The sequence below is a fragment of the Protobothrops mucrosquamatus genome, unplaced genomic scaffold (genome assembly GCF_001527695.2).
Source record: "Protobothrops mucrosquamatus isolate PMUCROS unplaced genomic scaffold, P.Mucros_1.0 scaffold_162, whole genome shotgun sequence".
Taxonomy (NCBI): domain Eukaryota; kingdom Metazoa; phylum Chordata; class Lepidosauria; order Squamata; family Viperidae; genus Protobothrops; species Protobothrops mucrosquamatus.
This window is the reverse complement of record NW_015386238.1, coordinates 291382-311365: the sequence shown is the minus strand read 5'-3', so window position 1 is coordinate 311365 and position 19984 is coordinate 291382. Positions and strand designations below refer to the sequence as shown.

Here is a 19984-nt window from a genome sequence, read left to right as displayed (position 1 = left end):
AGCGTTCTTTCTCTACTTCAAGTGAGATTTTTTTTTATTCTCAAATGTAAGAAATATAAGCAAGTAAGAACTTTTCATAGCATAACTCAGTATTCATCAATCAGATATTTTCTAAAGGTATTTGAGGTGCACTAAAGAGTTAATATGGCTTTTTAAATTACCTTATTAAGAAAAAGGGACACTGCAAAGCAAAATCTAATTGCCAGAATATTTGATCCTGTTTCTCCCCCGTTACCCTTCCCAATCAACTGTGGATTGGCATCAGGAGCACCTGTTTTAAGTTACTCCAGACCTTCTCATGCCATGTCCAGAAGGTGGTGCTGAGGGACTACTGTTGAAACTCCAGTTTTCCTTTTATACCTTATGTTGTCAAACATCTAAGACATCTAGAATTTTGGAGTAGGGCTTTTTTGTCATAGAATGCACCGGAACAGAGTTCCGGCATCTTTTTTCAATGGATTTTCCAAAGTTGGGTTCTTTTCCTATTGTTTCCCTTCCTATCCTCATTTGTTTTTGAAAATGCCCCGCTGGTGGTACAGTGCGAGCCGAGTCCCCTCTGGTGCTGTCTGCTTCCTCTAGGAGGAGCCATGAGGTGCCGGAGCACCACAGCCAGAGCGTGGCTTGATTGGCTGGGTCAGACCATGTAATGTGGAAGCCGATGGTGGTGGTGGGAGACACATAAAGATGGAGGCCATCTTTCACGAGAAGGTGAGTGAGCCTTTTGCCTTCCCTTACAGAAGGTGGGGTGTGATGTTAAAAAGAGGGGAAGCGAAGGCACAAGACAGGGTTGTCCACTATCCCCTTTGCTATTCATTTTAACATTGGAAGTATTGGCTAGAAATATCAGGCAGGACTTGGAAATAAAAGGATTGGAGATAAAAGACCAAAAATATAAATTACAAGCTTTTGCAGATGACTTGGTTTTCATTTTGGAAGATCCACTAGAAACAACTACTAAATTGTTGAAAAATTTGGAGAAGTGGCAGGCTTGAAAATACACAGAGAAAAGACTACGGTATTAACAAAAAACTTAACAGACAAACAGAAAACTTATATTACAAAAAAGACAAACCTGCAAATAGTTAAAAAAGTGAAATATCTGGGCATTTACTTAACATCAAGATGTACAACATTAAAAAAAGATAATTATGAAAGATTGTTGAAACAAATAAAATTAGATTTGGAAAAGTGGAAAAACCTCCAACTGTCACTGCTAGGAAGAATAGCGACAGTGAAGATGAATGTCCTACCGAAATTACTCTTCTTATTTCAAACAATTCCCGTAAAATTGGGAAAGACATTCTTTGATGATTTAAATGCAACAACATTAAGATTTATATGGCAAGGGAAGAAAGCACGAATTAAAGCTAAATTGTTACAAGAAGCCAAAGATAGTGGAGGATTTAGACTCCCAGACTGGAGACTTTACTATCAAGCAGGCATTTTACCATGGATCAAAGAATGGATAACGTTGAGAAATAAAAGACTTCTCTACCTAGAGGGGCATGACCTACAACTGGGTTGGCATGCCTTTCTGTGGTATGGGAAAAATAAAATACCCAGATACTTTCAAAACCATGCTATAAGGAATGTACTCCTTTTAGAATGGGAGAGAATAAAACAAAAAAATTATATTAAAATACCAGAGTGGCTTTCAACAATGGAAGCTTTTGCTTACCCAAATTTAATCAATTATGACAAACTTGTTACTTATAAAGACATTTTGGATGATGGAAAACTTAAAGATAGGCAAGATCTACAACAACAAGGTATTGACTTATCATCATGGCCTTACTTACAAATCCAAACAAGATATATGAAAGACCTAAAGACATTGGGATTTTATAAAGAATAAATAGATTTTGATCAAATACTCTTGAAAACACATGAAAATTTGATTAAGAAACTTTATAGATTTCTGCTGAAATGGAAGATGGAAGAACAAGTAAAAGAGACAATGATAGTTTGGGCAAAAAATTTCAGATACTCTATAGATTTAGAAGCTTGGCAAAAGCTTTTGGATAGAAATATTAACAATAATAATAATGATAAAGTTGGAAGGGACCTCAAAGGTCATCTAGTCCAACCTCCTGCTCAGGCAGGAAACCCTATACCATTTCGGACAAATGGCTGTCCAGTTTCTTCTTAAAAACTTCCAGTGTTGGCGCATTCACTGCTTCTGGAGGCAGGTTGTTCCACTGGTTAACTGTTCTGTCAGGAAGTTTCTCCTTAGTTCTAGGTTGCTTCTCTCTGGTTAGTTTCCACCCATTGCTTCTTGTCCTGCCTTCAGGCGCTTTGGAAAATAGCCTGACTCCCTCTTCTTTGTGGCAGCCCCTAAGATATTGGAACACTGCTATCATGTCCCCCTTCGTCCTTCTCTTCGTTAAACTAGACATACCCAATTCCAGCAACCGTTCCTTGTATGTTTTAGCCTCCAGTGCTCTAATCATCTTTGTTGCTCTTCTCTGTACTCTTTCTAGAGTCTCAACATCTTTTTTACATCGTGGTGACAAAAACTGAATGCAGTATTCCAAGTGTGGCCTTACCAAGGCATTGTAAAGTGGTATTAATACTTCATGTGATTTTGATTCTATCCCTCTGTTAATGCAGCCTAGCACTGTGTTGGCTTTTTTGGCAGCTGCAGCACACTGCTGGCTCATATTTAAATGATTGTCCACTAGGACTCCGAGGTCCCTCTCGCAGTTACTACTATTGAGACTAAAGCAGCCTCATATAAGGAAAACCTGTATAAAATGTTTTATAGATGGCACATGACACCAGTAAGGTTAGCGAAAATGTTTAAAAGTGTTTCGAATAACTGTTGGAAATGTAAACAAAAGCCAGGTACTTATTACCATATCTGGTGGGTATGTCCTAGTGCAAAGAAATTTTGGTCCAAGATTCATATATGGCTAGAAAAGATGACTAAAGTACAGATAGAATTTAAGCCAGAATTGTTTTTGTTAGGAATACTAGGATCTAATTATGGCAAAGAGAATGAGTATTTAATATTACATATATTGACAGCTGCGAGACTAGCATTTGCCCAATATTGGAAAAATGAAAATGTACCATCGGATAAGATCATAATTAGGAAAATTCTAGAATGTGCAGAAATGGATAGACTAACTTTAGAGATTAAAGAGAAAGAAGACTCAAGTTTATTTTAAAACATGGGAAAATTTTTATCAATGGTTAGCAAAATGAGTTAATGAAAATTGATTTTGAAATTTAGTAAGATGATTGATGCTTATTGATTAATTGATATGTTTTATAATTATTGCTGTTTTTGTTGACTACAGTTACTTATTATTATATTAACTATTCCCACTGAATACTTGTACCCGGATGATAGTTTGCTTGCTAAAGCTTGGAATGTCATTGGGGGCAACCCCATTGTTGTACCTACCGACCCTTTTTTCCCCATACCTTTATAAAACTTAATAAAATATTTATTTATTTTTTAAAAAGAGGTGAAGCGAAAGGAAAGAAAGGCAACTAGTGTGAAAGTGAAACTTTGCTGTTTCAGTTCCTTGGGTAGTTCAAAGGCTGGGATGTCTACGAAAATCTGTTTTTAGTCTTTTTATACTTTATATTCAAACTGCAGAGGGGAAGAATAAGAATAAAGCCAATGTCTTGTGATTTGGAGGTATTATTAATAATAATATATATTAATTATGTATTGGTCAGATGTGAAGGTAGACCTACAGTATGAGGTTTAATCAGATCTATTTATTAAATTGGGTTTAACTTAAAGGTAAATTAAAAGTAATCTGTTCACCGAGTTAAAGTTTCAACTTTAATTTGTTTCAAGTCAATATCCATATTAAACTCCAAATGTAAATTTTCCACCTTGTTTGACAACTTCTTAAAAATAATTCAATCTTTTAGAAGCAACCAAATTTTGTTTTATTGGGCCAATTTCATTCCACATAGAAAGCTGACATTTCCATTCATTAAACTAAATGGGTATGCCAGTGGTAAATGTCCCAAAAGATTAATAAAATGCCTTCTTGTAATTTAAAGCCACACAGTGCATGGTAACATTAATAGTATCAACTTACCTTGAACAAAATCCTAGGCTTTTAGATACACTAAAAATTGAAGGTTTGTTTTTTTTTAACTACAAAGGTAAACCTTGTAGGATAGGCAAGGCGGGTTGTATAACATGTGTGAGTTCCGGCACCTTTTTTTTTTTTTTCCAAAAAAGCACTGGTCATCAGTAACCTAATGACAAACCACTCAATTGCCTTTTATCATCCAGTTCCAAATAAGCAATTGATACTTTTGAACCTTACCTAAATTCAATAATGAGCTGGATGAGGAAGAGCAAGCTGAAATGAAATCCAGACAAGATGGAGGTGCTATTGTTAAGTGAAAAACTGGAAGCTGGGACAGAGCTTCTGCCTAGTTTGAATTGACCTGAATTCTCTATAAATGAGCAATTTGTAGTCTGACAGTACTCCATAATTCTCAGTTAATGAGTAGATTTGTAGAATTAAAAAAAAATGTTTCTGCTCCGCAATTCTGGAAGAACTAATAGACTCTCAGTTCTTGTGGGGCAAAAATGCTAAAAACAAAAACTTCTTCGAAGTATAGACAGGACAAGGACAATCTATGTGGTTTCCTTGGAACATCTCATACTTTGGATATGATTTGGAGAAAACCTCCAACTAGGGAATGTATTCAGCTGTGCTTACCAGATGCTGATCATTGAGAAGGTGCACAACTCTTGATGTCCAGTCTCCCATTGGCACCAGATCAGGAGACGTTCTGTATAATCGTAGCAAGCACAGGGCTGCACTTTGCTTTACACTATCCATGGTGTCTCTGCAAAAACAAATAAATTCCTGTTAATAATTGTAAAGTTCTCCCCAAACCCCCTGAGACAGACAGTTATAATACTGAAAAGAAAAACTTCCCTCCTACAGAAGTAATTGGAAATTAATCATCTAGCTGAGCAATTGATTCTATAAACTGGAATCTTTTGTACCCCAGTGAGAAAAGGAGATGGAAAATAATTTTAGATTTCCTATCACTTTGTTACTGATGTAGCATATAACTTTTCCAGTTACATCAAATTTTATAGAGGCATTTTCTAGAAGACCGAGGGATCGGGGTTCATAGGTGCACAGGTAATCTACTGGCGTACCCATCTAAATTTGAATGAAAAGGAAGCATGTTCACTTACCAGAAAAATGAATATACTGCAAAATTCCTAAACGAACTATCACAATAGGGAAATGAATGTTGCCAATACACACATCATTTTACAATTCATACACTATTTCAACTTATCAGATTTCATGTATAAAATAAGGTTACTTGCCTCCAAGAAATTTTCTTAAGCCTATAAGGCTGCACATCCCTATGTTATATTAGCTCAGTAAAATAAAAGGTTTATTTTCACTGTAATTAAACACCTAGTTCTAATAAAACATTTCAAAGTTTAGATTTTCTTTATAAGGTTGCCTCTTACTATCATAAAGATAACATTAGTTCACTACAGCATGCAAACACATTAAAGAGATTTTTGCATCATATGAGCTTCAAGATTTTACCCTTGATGAGATGGGTGAGTATATAAATATGAGTAGTAAATATAAAAAATAAAAAAAAAACTTCTGCAAAACAATACAGAAATATAAATGGACGTTCATATAAATTTGGCACCGCATTTAAACTAGCACTTAAGCAAGTTGGCAAAATTTAACAATCTAATAAAGCCAATTCTAAGGCAATTTTTTTTAAAAAAATGTATAGCCTTAAAAACATAATCAACCACCAATGGGAAGAAAAAGAGTGTTTAAATACGATATGATACTTGTTATATCTAACAGAATAAACTCAATTGCCTACTAATACTCAGCTTGCGCATATTACTTACCCAGCTACCAGTATTTTGGGAATTTCACCAGCAAATGCTTCGGCCATTTCTCTGCTACCCACATTGGCAATGCAGTGCAAAGCTAGTCCCATGAAAGTGGGGTTCCGGCTAGCTAAATCATTCTTGATTGCATTGTTTATCAGACGTATCAATTCACTGTTCGAATTCACAAGCACGGAGATGAACAAATAACCCTAGAGTTAAAAGAATAATTAGTGGTGAGTCAACTGGAAAGTGTTTAACATGTTATTTGGAGGGTTTTGTAAAATGGTTCCTGCATGTGGATTATACAGAGAATCAAGAATCATTTTTTAGTCCTGGCCTTGAAGCAAGACATGTTACACTGCAGCAATTTTTCACTGTAGTTAAAAATCAATGCAAATTTTGGATGAACTAGACAGTTGGGGACACTGAACTAGACTGAATTAGTACAGTTTTGATTCTTTTGAAAAGTCATGCTGGCAAACAGCTATATACCAGAAAGGACATCTGGATTATTGTCAATTTGCTCCCTAACATTCCTCAAAAAGATCACTCAGAACAGCTTTTCAGATGCATTTTGAAAAGCACTGCAGAAAGTCATTAGGAGAAAAGGACCCCATGTGTACAGACATATAATTAAGCACATAAAACTTTGTACAGGAGCTTTAAGTTATACAATTTGAGGGACATGTCCAAGACTCTTGATCATAATGCCCTTTCATGCAAGAATCAGACTGATGAAATGTTATTATGAGAAAGTTAGATATACTACTGTCATAAAATTACAGGTAGTTCTTGACTTACAACTGGTTGCTTAGCAACCATTTAAAGTTACAATGGCTCTATGTGGGAGGGTATTTATGACCCGGATTCAAAGTTATGACAGTTCCCCCTCCGCAGTCATGTGACTGCACTTCAGGCATTTGGCAAATGACCTGCATTTGCAGTCCTATGATCATGCTTTTACTTCTAATTTTTGGCAAAATTATACTTGTAACAAATAATTGTTTGGCTTAACTACAGTGGATTTACTTAATGATCATGGTGATTCACTTAATGACCATTACAAAAGAGACATAAAATTGGGTCAATCATGTGACCAACCCACTTTACAACTGTTATGAGTTACAAGCGTAATGGGCAGGTTCCAATATGGTCTTAACTTGATCATACCACCTATATCACAAATGCAAACAAAATTTTAAGGTTTGGCCAATTTACTATCTACAGGTTTGCTTTGTGACTTTGTTTAATTTCAGGCAAGAAAAATGTGTTCAAATGCTAAAGGGATGACTAGCATTGAAAGCCTTCATTTAACTTATATCTTATGTATGGAAACTAATCAAAGAGAGAAGCAACCTAGAACTAAGGAGAAATTCCCTGACAGAACAATTAACCAGTGGAACAACCTGCCTCCAGAAGCTGTGAATGCTCCAACACTGGACGTTTTTAAGAAGAGACCGGATAGCCATTTGTCTGAAATGGTATAGGGTTTCCTGCCTGAGCAGGGGGTTTGACTAGAAGACCCCCAAAGTCCCTTCCAACTCTATTATTATTATTATTATTATTATTATTATTATTATTATTATTATTATTATTATTAGTAGTAGTAGTAGTAGTAGTAGTAGTAGTAATAATAATAGTGGTGGTGGTAGTGGTAGTAGTAGTAGTAATATCTTACTGATTTTTCAGAAGCATTGCCATGAACTATTTTTAACTTTTTTTAAAAAAAAAAACATACCACAGTGAGATTGAGATAAACAATGTTTACCAAATGCTTAGGCTTCAATTTAAAAGAAGGTAGAACCTATACATGTATTTCTCTCAACAAGATGATTACATGTTCCAGCAACTACGTAGGAGGCGTTTTGTATGTGTAAAACTGCTGTATAATCATTTGCTTCTTGGTATATTATAAATGCAGCACGGTTTATACTGTATATACGGTACCTTTTTTGTTTCAATGCCAAGGACATAGTTTTTTAAGAAATCAAACTAGATCTAAGTTCTCTGTATCAGTCTACTTCCGAGTCCTCAATTATATTACATTTCACTTACCGAGTACTCCACAGCAGCTAAGAAGTAAGTTTAGTCCAGGAGTAGGCAATCTTGGCTCTCTTTTATGACTCGTGGACATCAACTCCCAGAATTCCTGAGCCAGCATGGCTGGCTCAGGAATTCTGGGAGTTGAAGTCCACGAGTCATAAAAGAGCCAAGGTTGCCTACCCCTGGTCTAGTCAGTATGCTGGCAACCAATTACAACATCATGAGTGGGACTAGAATTAGGATGGTATAATAGAAGCTGATGACCACTAACATCCCATTTCATTCTAGGCTTTTCTGCAATAGCTGCAAACAGCATATAACTCACAGCCATAGGGGATTCTTGATGCAATTTCAGAATTCCAGGGTATCAGTTCATATCTCTGATAAATATGGTCTCTTACCCCAAATCAGTTGCTTAAAAGGAAGAAAACGGTATAGAGAAGAGAGAACAATTGGTGTCGGAGAATAAGTACCCCTCCAGTTCAGCTAGATACAGGTAGTCCTCAAGTTACGACTACGAATGAACCAAAAATTTCTGTTGTTGAGACATTTGCTAAGTAAATTTTGTCCCATTTTACAACCTTTCTTGCTGGTTAAATGAAACTGCAATTGTTAAGCTAGTGACACAGCTGTTCAGTGAATCTGGCTTCCCCATTGATTTTGCATGTCAGAAGGATGCAAAAGGCGAGAGCATGACCCCAGGACACTGCAACTGTCATAAACGTGAACCAGTTGCCAAGTGGCTGAATTTTGATCACATGACCTCAGGGATGCTACAACGGCTGTTAAGTGTGAAAAACGATCATACGTCACTTTTTTCAATGTCATTGTAACTTTGAATGGTCACTAAATGAACAGTTGTAAGTCGAGAACTATCTGTATTTCAAAATGAAATTTCAAAGTATAGGAGAACTTTAATGTGCGACCAACAGCTATATAGGAAATTCCTATTGGAAGATTCGGCTTCTCCAGGCAAGATAAAAGACCTGACAAAAATATATACAGAATGAAGCAAATGTCAGGCCCCATAGGCCAATGACAATATGTTTGATTTAATTACTTTTTTCCAGATAAAAAGTTATTGTACTTAAGATTGTTCAAAGGTTATGTATCAAATGAATAAGGAAATGTTTAGAAGAGACTGGCAACTAATTCAAACTTTTAATGTAATTTATATTTAAAAAGTATCAATAGGGCCTAGCTTTTGGTACAATTGATTAATAGCTAAAGGCCTTCAGTTTTATTCTCTTGCCAATATCTATTGCCAGAAAAGCATGATGTTACTGCATTAAATATTTCTAAGTATTGTTATATTGCTTGCAGAATACACAATGACTGCTTAGAATAAATTTAACTGAATTGATGTATCTTACATTTTTAGCAATTTTACCATTTTTTTTCTTTGTATACTTTGGGTCTTTGATCATAATAATAAACTTGAAATCCATCTAGCCTTTAGTTCTGATCTCATTCCCTGTCTGTTTCACCCCACCAAGCATGTGGCCCTCTGCAGATTATGCCTGAAGGATTATGAACATTATTAGAAAAAAAAATGTATGCTTCAGTACAGATTTTAGACTGCAGGATGACTCAGTGTGTTCAGCCAGTAATGACTCTACAGAGATGGAAAAAACACATATGTGTACAAAAGATCAGTATGTGCTTATGTTTCTAAGATGTTTGCATGTTACAAGTAACAATGTTTCTGATTTTTTTTAAAACTAATATTTTGTTCACAATTCATTATAAACAAATTTTTAGAAGAAAGCTTTCATTAAATTAATTAGTTTATGATTGTAAACTGTTAAATCAACAGTCAAATTACTGTTGTGGGCAAGCATAAACATAAGATGCATTCTGAAATGCATTTTGTCTTACACTGTTGACAGCTATTTACTAAGTAGTTCCCTTACCAATGTACCTATCAGTACACTACTTCTAAACCTTCTTACAACAGCACTGGATTTAATGCATAGAAAATTGGCTTAATACAGATTGCTCAAAAAAAATTTCTTATTTGCTGCTTCATTAGCCACTCATTTAACATCAGTCTGTCTTCCAGCTTTCTCATTTTCTTTATCTTTGCAAATATTTTTTTACCCCACTTTGGTTATGAAAACTGTCATATGAATGATGTTTGGTAGAACAATAATCTATTACTACATCATGCAGCAATGTGGATCATTTCAGATGTACTGGACAACTCCTAGAATTTGCCAACTAAATGAAGATTGGATGCTATATCAGTTTACTAATTAATTAAATTGACACAGGTAGTCCTCGACTTACGACCACAATTGAGTCCAAAATTTCTGTTGTTAAGTGAGACATTTGTAAAGTGAGTTTTGCTCCATTTTATGACTTTTCTTGCCACAACAAATTCAGTTGTTAACTGAATCACTGCAGTTGATAAGTTAGTAACCTGGTTATTAAGTGAATCTGGCTTCTCCATTGATTTTGTTTGTCAGAAGGTCGTAAAAGGTGATCACATGACCCTGGGACACAGCAAAGGTCATAAATATGAACCAGTTGCCAAGCATCTAAATTATGATCACATGATCATGGGGACGGTGCAAAGTTTGTAACTTTAAAAAAATGGTCATAAGTCACAGTTTTCAGTGCTGTTGTAACTTTGAACAGTCACTAAACGAACTGTTCTAAGTCCAAGACTACCTGTATAGCCACCCATCTCATGAGGAAAGTCTCTGGTGGTGTATAATAATCAATTTAAAATAATACATATATAAAAAAAAGGCTTTAAATATATAAAATCAACATTAAAATAGAGATTAAATGTAAAATTTAAAAGCCCTAGCCCTTTTGTGAGACCCAGAACGGCCCTCCGGAAGTGTGTGGACGCTGCTTCCAGAAGTCCATTCTGGGCCTGGGAAGCCGCCAGAAGTGTGTGGACACCGCTTGCGGAAGTCCGTTCTGGGCCTCGGAGACCCAGGGGAGGCCTCCCAGGCTCAGAACAGCCTGCCAGAAATGCGTGGATGCCACTTCCGGAAGTCCGTTCTGGGCCTCGGAGGCCCAGGGAGGCCTCCCAGGCCCAGAACGGCATGCCAGGCCCAGAACAGACTTTCAGAAGCGGCGTTCACGCAGTGAACCGGTTGTTCACGTATTTGAATCCCACCACTGCCCAGCAGGTAAGCAAGGTAACTACAATTTTACTGTGTAGATATGAGACATTACTTACAATTTGTTTCTCTGTATATTTGTTTGAACTGAGGAGATTCACAGCCTCCATGTGGCCGAAATCAATATCATGTCCCAGGAGAAAAATGAAAAGCAGCTTGCAGACATATTTTTTCTTGCTGTAACCATCTAGGGCTTTATCACCTAATGAGTAATTAAATAGAAACCATAAACACTTAAACCAAACATAAATGCCATATATCTTTTTAATATATTGCTTAGCTTATTAGACTCCATCATCTCTTCTCATGGTATTGAGCCAGATCCACATTTCAGACCCTGTAAAAATTGCAGCTACATCCTGATAAGCCTGCTGAATTCCTGACAGAGAGTGCACTATAATTTTAATGACAAACTTTAGACTCTCTAGAACAGACATGTCAAGCACAACGCCCGGGGGCCGGATGCGGACCGCAACGTGGTTTCATGTGGCCTGCGAAGCCATCCTGGAAACAGTAAGGGAATGGCCCCCACTGCCTTGGCCCTGGCCCAGGCTGCCCGGGAGTCAATGTACAATTTTATGGTGGCCAACTATGCTAAAACACATTCAGTCTTAGCTCCACAAGGCCATCTGGAAACAGCAAGGGACCGGCCCCTGCTGCATTGGCCCCTCCCCCTGGGCGCACGCTGGGGAGGTGTCACCCTCTGTGAGGAATGAAGAAATGCACCAACACCTGGAAATGGCCAGCAAATGGCCCTCACCTACTTCACATATCTGGCTTGATGGGCTTCGGGGGAGGGGTTTCAGCAGGCAGTGGGACACTGTCCTCACAGCACCGAGAGGCTGAGCTAGGCGGCGCAAATCCGAAAAGAAGCACGATGCTGCTCAGCCCCCAGCCTGCCCGATTTCAGCAGGCAGCAAGGTGCAAAGCTGGCAAGCTTCGCACTGCCTGGCTCAGCCTCTCGGTGCTGTGAGGAGAACGCCCCACTGCCTGCCGAAACCAGGCAGGCTGGGGGTTGGACGGCATTGCGCAGGTAACATCAACTCTCACGTTGCTCATGGCGTCCACTCCCCCAAAGCCCACCAAGGCAGATATGTGAAGTAGGTGAGGGCCATGTGCTGGCCACTTCCAGGCAATGGTGCATTTCTTCATTCCTCATGAAGGGTGACACCTCCCCAACTGCGTTTCTTGCCTGTTTTTCTCCCTCCTTCATCTCAAATATTTTCCCACCATTCTGTTCTTGAAGGAAGGAGCGGAACAGTGAGGCTCTTCCAGTGGACCATGCCTTGGTGCTTGCCCCGGTCCCATCCCCTTCTGCCAGAGACCCTCAGGTCTGTCCCACTCCTGCCCAGGCCCCCACAGGCACCCTTGACGCGAACGATGTAGAGCTGGCCATGCCCACCCAGTAGGCCACACCCACCCTGGCCACACCTACGCCCCCCCGAGGAAAACCGCAATGCTGATGTGGCCCTCAATGAAATTGAGTTTGACACCCCTGCTCTAGAACACAAAACCAGTCATAAATCCCAAGAAAACAAATCAAACAATGAGGTAGGGAGTGAGGAGAAAAAAGAAAAACTCCAACAAAAATCAGGAGATGCAGGAAACATACCCACGGACAGGCATAAAGGTCTTAAATACTTATATACAAACCCTCAAAGTTTGGGGAACAAACAGGGTGAACTAGAAGTAATAGTACATGAGGGCAGGTATGACATAGTTGGCATTACAGAAACCTGGTGGGACGAAACCCATGACTGGAATGGACTGATGGATGGATACAAATTGTTCAAAAGAAATAGATCTACAAAAAGAGAAAGGGGAGTTGCACTATATGTAAGAGAACACTGCACATCTACAGAAATGCATGTGATTAAAGATAAAATCCCTCCAGAATGTATAGGGGTCAATGTAAAAGGGGAAAAAAAGTGACATTGCCATAGATGTATATTACAGTTAAGCCATACTGGACCTAATCCTTACTAATCGAGAAGAAGTGATAGAGAGAGTTGAAGTTGCCAGAACCTTGGGTAAAAGTGACCACATCAAGCTAAAGAGTCATCTTGTACATTGCATACAGTGACAGGTTTTCATGGAACCACTATTTAAACAAACACTGGATTCTTAAGTATTGCAGGACTTGCCATCCTCAGAGAAAAGCATATTTGTTGAAATGCATTTGATATAATTTTTCCTTGTATTACATATTAACCCGTCAATTCAATTTATATACTGGATCGATCAGATGTCAACATTACAATTCTGCATGTTACTCAGAGCCATATTAATATAGTGTTAACATCACAAACTAAGGTTGTAAAAATGAAGAGCACTTATCAAGGAAGCTGGGCAATATATATGGATGTCATTCGGACTAGAGAACTATTGCTGGATAGTAGTAAAGAGAGGGAAGGTAATTAAGACTGATGAAGTGGAACTACCAGCACTAATCATAGCAGCACAAAAAAAGGCACTAAGCACAGGCATATAGGGCCTAGGATAACTCGCAATACCCAACTCACTGCAGCCAATTCACCACGGACAACGTGCTATAGCCAATTTGCCAGGGCCAACATGCTGCAGGATAATTCGCCACAGGACAAGTCAACATTGTATTAATCGTTTTATTCAGTTACTTTTATCATTAGTAACCATGTTTTCATCGAAATTATTGGAAATCTTATATTTCTGGATTGACTTTATTTTTCTATATTTCTGTATTTGTTGAATTATCCCATGGCGAGTTGTCATACGGCAAATTGTTCCACAAGTTGTCCGTGGTGAGGTGGCCCATTCCATAAACAAGGTATTCTTTGCTTAACAACAACAACGACCAGAAATTCTTTCACTAAGTGACATGGTCATTAAGAGGAAAATCCCCTCCTGTAGTTGTTAAGCAAATCTCTCGTGGTCATTAAATAAGACATCTGTCAAGCTATGAAGATTGCTTGCATTAGGACTGCCATGCTACTTCTAGCTTGCCTACAGTTGCGAGGGGGAGGGGAAGGTTTGGAATGCACAGGTGGATTCTATCTGGATGGGAACCAAGGTCACCGAAGAGATGTTGTGATGGACAGAGACATTCTTCTCATAACAACTGCCTGAAGATTAATTGGACAATGTGACTTGAACTGTCAGAGAGGGAGGGAAAGTTCTACTCTTTTAATTATCTTTTTCCCACCATATTGCCAGAGCTAGTTTTCAACTCTTTAGTTCCGGTATGTTATATCCAATAAAGTTTTGCATTAGAGATATAAATGACTCTGGTATATTTACTTTGTTGGGATCCTTAACTGGAACCTTGAAAACATCATGTTATTGTGACTTGCATTTATTCTTGACTGTCTGCTTATTGGAAGCTGGCTGTGAAGAGTGCAAATGGCAATCATGCGATCACAGGATGCTATGACAGTTATAAACACCTGCTGGTTGCAAAGTCCCTAAATATTAAATAGGTTACCATGGGAATGCTAAATTTACTATTTTGGCACTGTTGTAATTACAAATGGTTGCTAAGCAGGAGAGTCAGTAAGTGAAGTCTTCCTGTGGTTGTTAAAGATCATCATAAAGATCAGAAGGGGCTGGCTTAAAGGTGCTTTAATCTATTCACCTGGAAAAAACGGATCAATTTATTAATCTGGACAAAAAAGTATGATTCAGTCTAATGAATGCAGATCAACAGCACAAGTAGCCATCTTAGATTTCTTCACATCTTACATAGAGCTTCAAAAATGGCTGTTCTATTTATATAAAAATGGCACTGTTAGTAATTCAGTTACATACAAATAGGAACAAGTTTGCCTCTTGGCATTATTTTCCTTGAAGAGACATAATGGATTCTAAATCACATTTGGCTGTTTGCATGAACAAGCATCTGGCGATGTGGAAAGCAACCAGTAAGACAGTATAGACAAGGCCTAAAAATATTCATTCTCCTTGGCAACTGTCAGTCTCTAGGCTACAACATGGCTGATATCAAGGCAAGAAATCACAAACTGGCCTGTATCAACAGAAAACAAAATAGTGATTTCTAAAGTGAGATATTCATTGTTCAGGCTACCTTCGTAATTATTTTTTAGCTTCCCTTCTGTCAGGGGGTATTGTCAAAGTGGCTGGACTTTATTTATAGAGGACTCTCGATACAACAGATTATCGGGACCTTTTCAGTCAAGATTTAGGACTGAATGGGAGAACAAAAGAACATTTTGTTGACATTTAGTATGGCATAGATGGAGTGCAAATATCCTGGTCGTCCACCTCTTAGCAGCCTTTGATATCAACGAACATCATATTGTTCTGGAGCTGTTGTGAAGCTTGGCAGCAGGGGGCACTATTCTTCAGTGACTTTTATCCTTCCTTGGTGATGGGTACAATGGACAATGATAGGTGGGAGATGGAGAAGCCCTCTTCGGGATAAAACATGTTAGAAATGTATGGTTCTAAACTTGCTTTAGCAAGGAAGATTTGCGTGGTTGCAATGGACCTCAGCTAAAAACCTAGATTAACAGTACTATGTGATCTTTCTTCTCATTTACAATTTTTTTTATTACAATAACTCTGGTCTAAACACACAAGATTTTAGGAGCTAGGGCTAAAATCTATGTAGAGGACACAAGGAACGGCCTTGAAGGACAGGAAGGAGAACTGTTACTGAAAATGGTCAGATAAGAAAGGCAAGAAAGTAACTTGAAACAACCTCTCAGCAAGTCATTGTCATAGTTCGGAGGAAGCACATTCATATTTGCAAGATTCTGTTACTATAGTTGTTATAATCAAAGTAGTACTGATCTACATGGTGTTGGTGTCTTAGCCTGGTCATGTAGGGCTGACATTGTATTATGACAAATAAGCATATCTACATTTTTCATCTTGCAGGTAGGTTAATTGTTACATCATGACCTTTAATTTGAAACATCAGAATTGAGATTACATCCTGAAGTAGCTTAAGGATAATAAAATTAATAATGATGCTCTGCAGGCAGAAAAGATACACAAGTGAACTGAGAAGCAGGGTATCCTTGGACATTCTGAGTGTGTCAGCATACCACATGTACCTACTAATAGGATGGATGCAAACTACGATAAATTGGCTTGCAAGAAATCTTTAAATTAGACATCCTAATTTGTACAGAGTAGTGTGAACATCTTTAGGTAAAACTGGCCTTTGACTGTGACTATGGTACATAGCCAAAATGTTTCACAACTAACCAGCCTACACTACACTTTCTTCATCTCATTAAAAAGCATTCTGTGCAAATCTTGATTGACCAAAGCCAGGATGAGAGGTAGAGGTCAGGATTTATGGCTCCACCTGGTGAAAACAAGGTACAGTATTTGGTCTGATAGATTTATATGAAACATTTGTACAGAAGCTCAAAGTAGCAGAGATGGTAATCTCTCCTACTATTTTCCCTCATTAATAACCCTGGAGTAGATTGAGGTGAGAAAGAGTAATGTCACCCGATGAGTTCCCATGAATAAGAGTAAAGCAGGACTGAAGTCTTTCCAAGACTAGTCTAAATCTTCCCCTCTACTGCACACTAGTTTTTATGTATATATTCGGTATCTTGTAGAAGATTGTGACTTAGAATGTACAAGCAGTTAATGGTAAACAAATAAATGGAATGAATGAATGAATGAATGAATGAATGAATGAATGAATCAATGAATGAATGAATGAATCAATCAATCAATCAATCAATCAATCAATCTGTGGAATAAAACAAATGAGTATCTGCAGTGATGTTAAGATATAAATTTAGTGACATATTAAAAGACTAAAATGTACATCAGAAAGTATTAATTGATGTCAACTAGATAGTTGTAGGTGTATAGGAAGGAAAGCAGGAATTCATAGGTTGGTGATATTATATTCCAGGGGCTGGTAATAACAGAACAACAGGTGTTTTTGCTTCTTTCTCATAGTGGATAATATTTTGCAAAACATTACTAGCTTGAACCATTGTTTAGAATTTAGAACTTCTACACATTCTTTCATTATCAGGAAAATGGTAAACCATATCCCTTGTCCATCTCTATCAAACCTAAGAGATAAATTGGATCTGAATGGAAAATAACCAGTTGCCAATATTTGTCACACATAATCTCTTTTCATTTTCAATACTTCTGATTAAAAAAAACAGTGAGGATCTCGTTTTCTATTGCCAAACGTTTGAACACAGGTGTGGAGTTTGGGAAACACTGTGTGACATTCTGAATAAATGCAACCGAGGGAGGAAATTATTTTGTTATCTGACATGAACAGATGAATGGGAATAAAATGAGGGAGTACAGAAAAATTATTGGGATACAGGGAAATTTGAAAAAAGAAGCTTGCTGGAATTATGAAGTGACAAAGGCTCTAAATGAGAAAAAATGCATATATTGAAGGAGACAGAGATAGAAATAAATTGCAGGAGACAGAGAGATAGAATTAAAAGAGAAAGAGAATGAGAGATTGAATATCATGTACATAAAAAAATGTTAATTACTCCATGAATAGATGGTGTGACTGGAGAAAGGTTGAAATAGGATGTAATTTGCTTATAGTATGACTGCATTACTTACTTAATTCAAGTGTATGAAAATAGAATTTGTTCCTAAATACTATAAGAATAAACTTATTGATCTGCTATATAAAGGGAAAGGCAGTAAGAATGAAGGCAAAGTCAGCTGGAGTATTACTTGATCAAGAGTGTCTAAAAAGATGTTTAATAAATTTTGATCAGCATTTGGGAAGTTGCTGTACAGTGCAGTTGTACAATAGACACAGGGTGTATAGACCAAGTTGCTCTTCTACATGAAAAATATATGAATTGCAGAAAATAATGTTATGGAATGATACATTTCTTGATTTAAAGTAAGTGACTGATAAAGTGAATAGGCTTGAGTTAAGGAATGTTTTGCATGAATGTTGAGTTGAAGGCTTGTTGCTAAATGTGATTAAGAGTAAAGTGTATATAAAAATGAATGGAATGGTTAATGAAGACCTAGCAGAGTGGTATAAGAATAGAAAGATATGGAGAGGAACAGTGAATTCTGTTGGTATATTTTTAGCCTTGTTTGGTCTCTCACACTGTGTGTGTGTGTGTGTGTGTGTGTGTGTGTGTGTGTGTGGGTGTGTGTTCCTGATGCCTACATGGAATTCACAACAGGTATTTTTTCTTTGTGCCCTAGGAAAGAGATATCTGCCACTACCTAGAATTGAACTCTCAACTTGCAAGTGGGAGGTGAGCATCTTCACCACTAGGCCATCACGCCACTCTGGACTGAGGCAGAGTGCTTTTAAGAATTTATTATTTATCCTGAAAACAATTTTATTGATTAAATAATCTGACTGAATAGGCTGTTTAATGTCAACGTCGTACCAATATATATTTCAAGTAAGATATAAAACTGTAGTTTATTTATGGGAAATTATGACTATCAACTCTTCCTTTTCTATTCCTAGAGTTCTGAACCTCTGCCAATTAAAATCAGTGCAGAAGAAACAGGAAGTCAGAATACAAATCAGCATTTTCAACACAATGAGTGCGTCAAAAAGACTTCCTTTCCTTAGAAGAGCTTTCATTTAGCTGATTTGGTAGTATTGCTTTTGCACAATTAAAAGACAAAAACCTAGATATGTTTCTTTCAATAATCACTTATCTAGAGCGGTACCATAAAATACATTCTCAAATATTTGATTCGGAGAAAAAACATGCATGTTGTAAAATTAAAGATGCTGTATGTATATCAATCTATAGTGGAATTCAAGAATTAACAAGCAAGGTACTTTGAAGACTGAAATAAAAGTATACATAACCACAACTCAATTATATGTATTGTGAAGCCAACCACATTAGCATAAAAGAAATTATATTGAGATATTGTTTCTGCTATATAGATGGTGCATTAAAGAGAAATTCTTTCGTATAAAATTCACCATCTTACTGTTTAAGATGCTTTTTAAAAAGAATCTAGTGGAAAATGTAAATATGATAAATATACATTTATATTGATATATGCATTCTTTCAAGTATACTCTGTGATAAAGCAAGTGTTGTTGAGTTTAATATATAAAGCAAACCAACAGCCTATTAATAAATTGATATTGATGGTAAAGTAGAAGAGAAGCTTCATTGCAATCAAAGCTCAGTACGTAAGAACCAAAGATGATATGTTTAAAGGGCCAGCAAAAATACCTTTCACTAGATAGCCAGATATCTATCTGAGCTCAGTTCAAAATGCTATTTTTTTATATTAAAAATCCTGTCGGAAACCCCATTATTTCTAGGAAATCTTCCTATTGAAGAACTGCATCACCGGGACTGCTGAAATTAATGGCCACTGGATTTTTTTTAGAATTAATTAATTCTAATTTGTTCTGGCAGCCCAACTCTAGCCCAACATCCCCAAGAGATGCAGGGTCTTTCATGTTGAAACTCTGGAATGCCTTCTTAGCAAACAACAACATGAGTCTGTTGCATATCCCAAAAGTTACTCTTTTACACTGGGCCACAAGGATTAAACTGAGGCTGCCAAATATTTTCTACTATATGGATATGAAAACACCTAACTGCCTTGGAAAGAACTGGGAAATGAAGTAACTTCTTGAATTTGGAATTTCTATAAACCTTTACGTTCAATCAGTAAATTGGCAAATAACATGAAAAGGACGTCTGCCACCACCTAAGCAAATGAGGAAGTTTCCCTCTCTCCCTTCTGGGAAGATTTTAGGGGCCAAATTCAGGAGTATTTAAGGAACCATCTTCAGGGTGGTAGCTTGAACATGTAGCAATCCAGTCTACTAATATGCACAACATATGGGATGTTATATATTGAGAAGCCAGCATAAACTAAGCAACACCATGAAAGAAATTCAATTAACTGCATTAAAGTCATAGTAGATTCCAATATTCTGTTTCTTTTTCACTGCTGATGATAGTCCCAA

At 37.2% G+C, this 19984-nt stretch overlaps 1 protein-coding gene across 1 annotated transcript in view; it reads right to left on the bottom strand.

The window, feature by feature from the left end:
• AP2A2 (adaptor related protein complex 2 subunit alpha 2) overlaps positions 1-19984 on the bottom strand; it is a 56061-nt gene that overhangs the window by 20280 nt on the left and 15797 nt on the right. Inside the window, exons 3-5 of the mRNA XM_015821240.2 lie at positions 11112-11254; positions 5888-6081; positions 4701-4830 (exon numbers count right to left, since the gene is read on the bottom strand). Coding sequence (XP_015676726.1) covers positions 4701-4830; positions 5888-6081; positions 11112-11254 — 467 coding nt within the window. The remainder of the gene's footprint in view (positions 1-4700; positions 4831-5887; positions 6082-11111; positions 11255-19984) is intronic.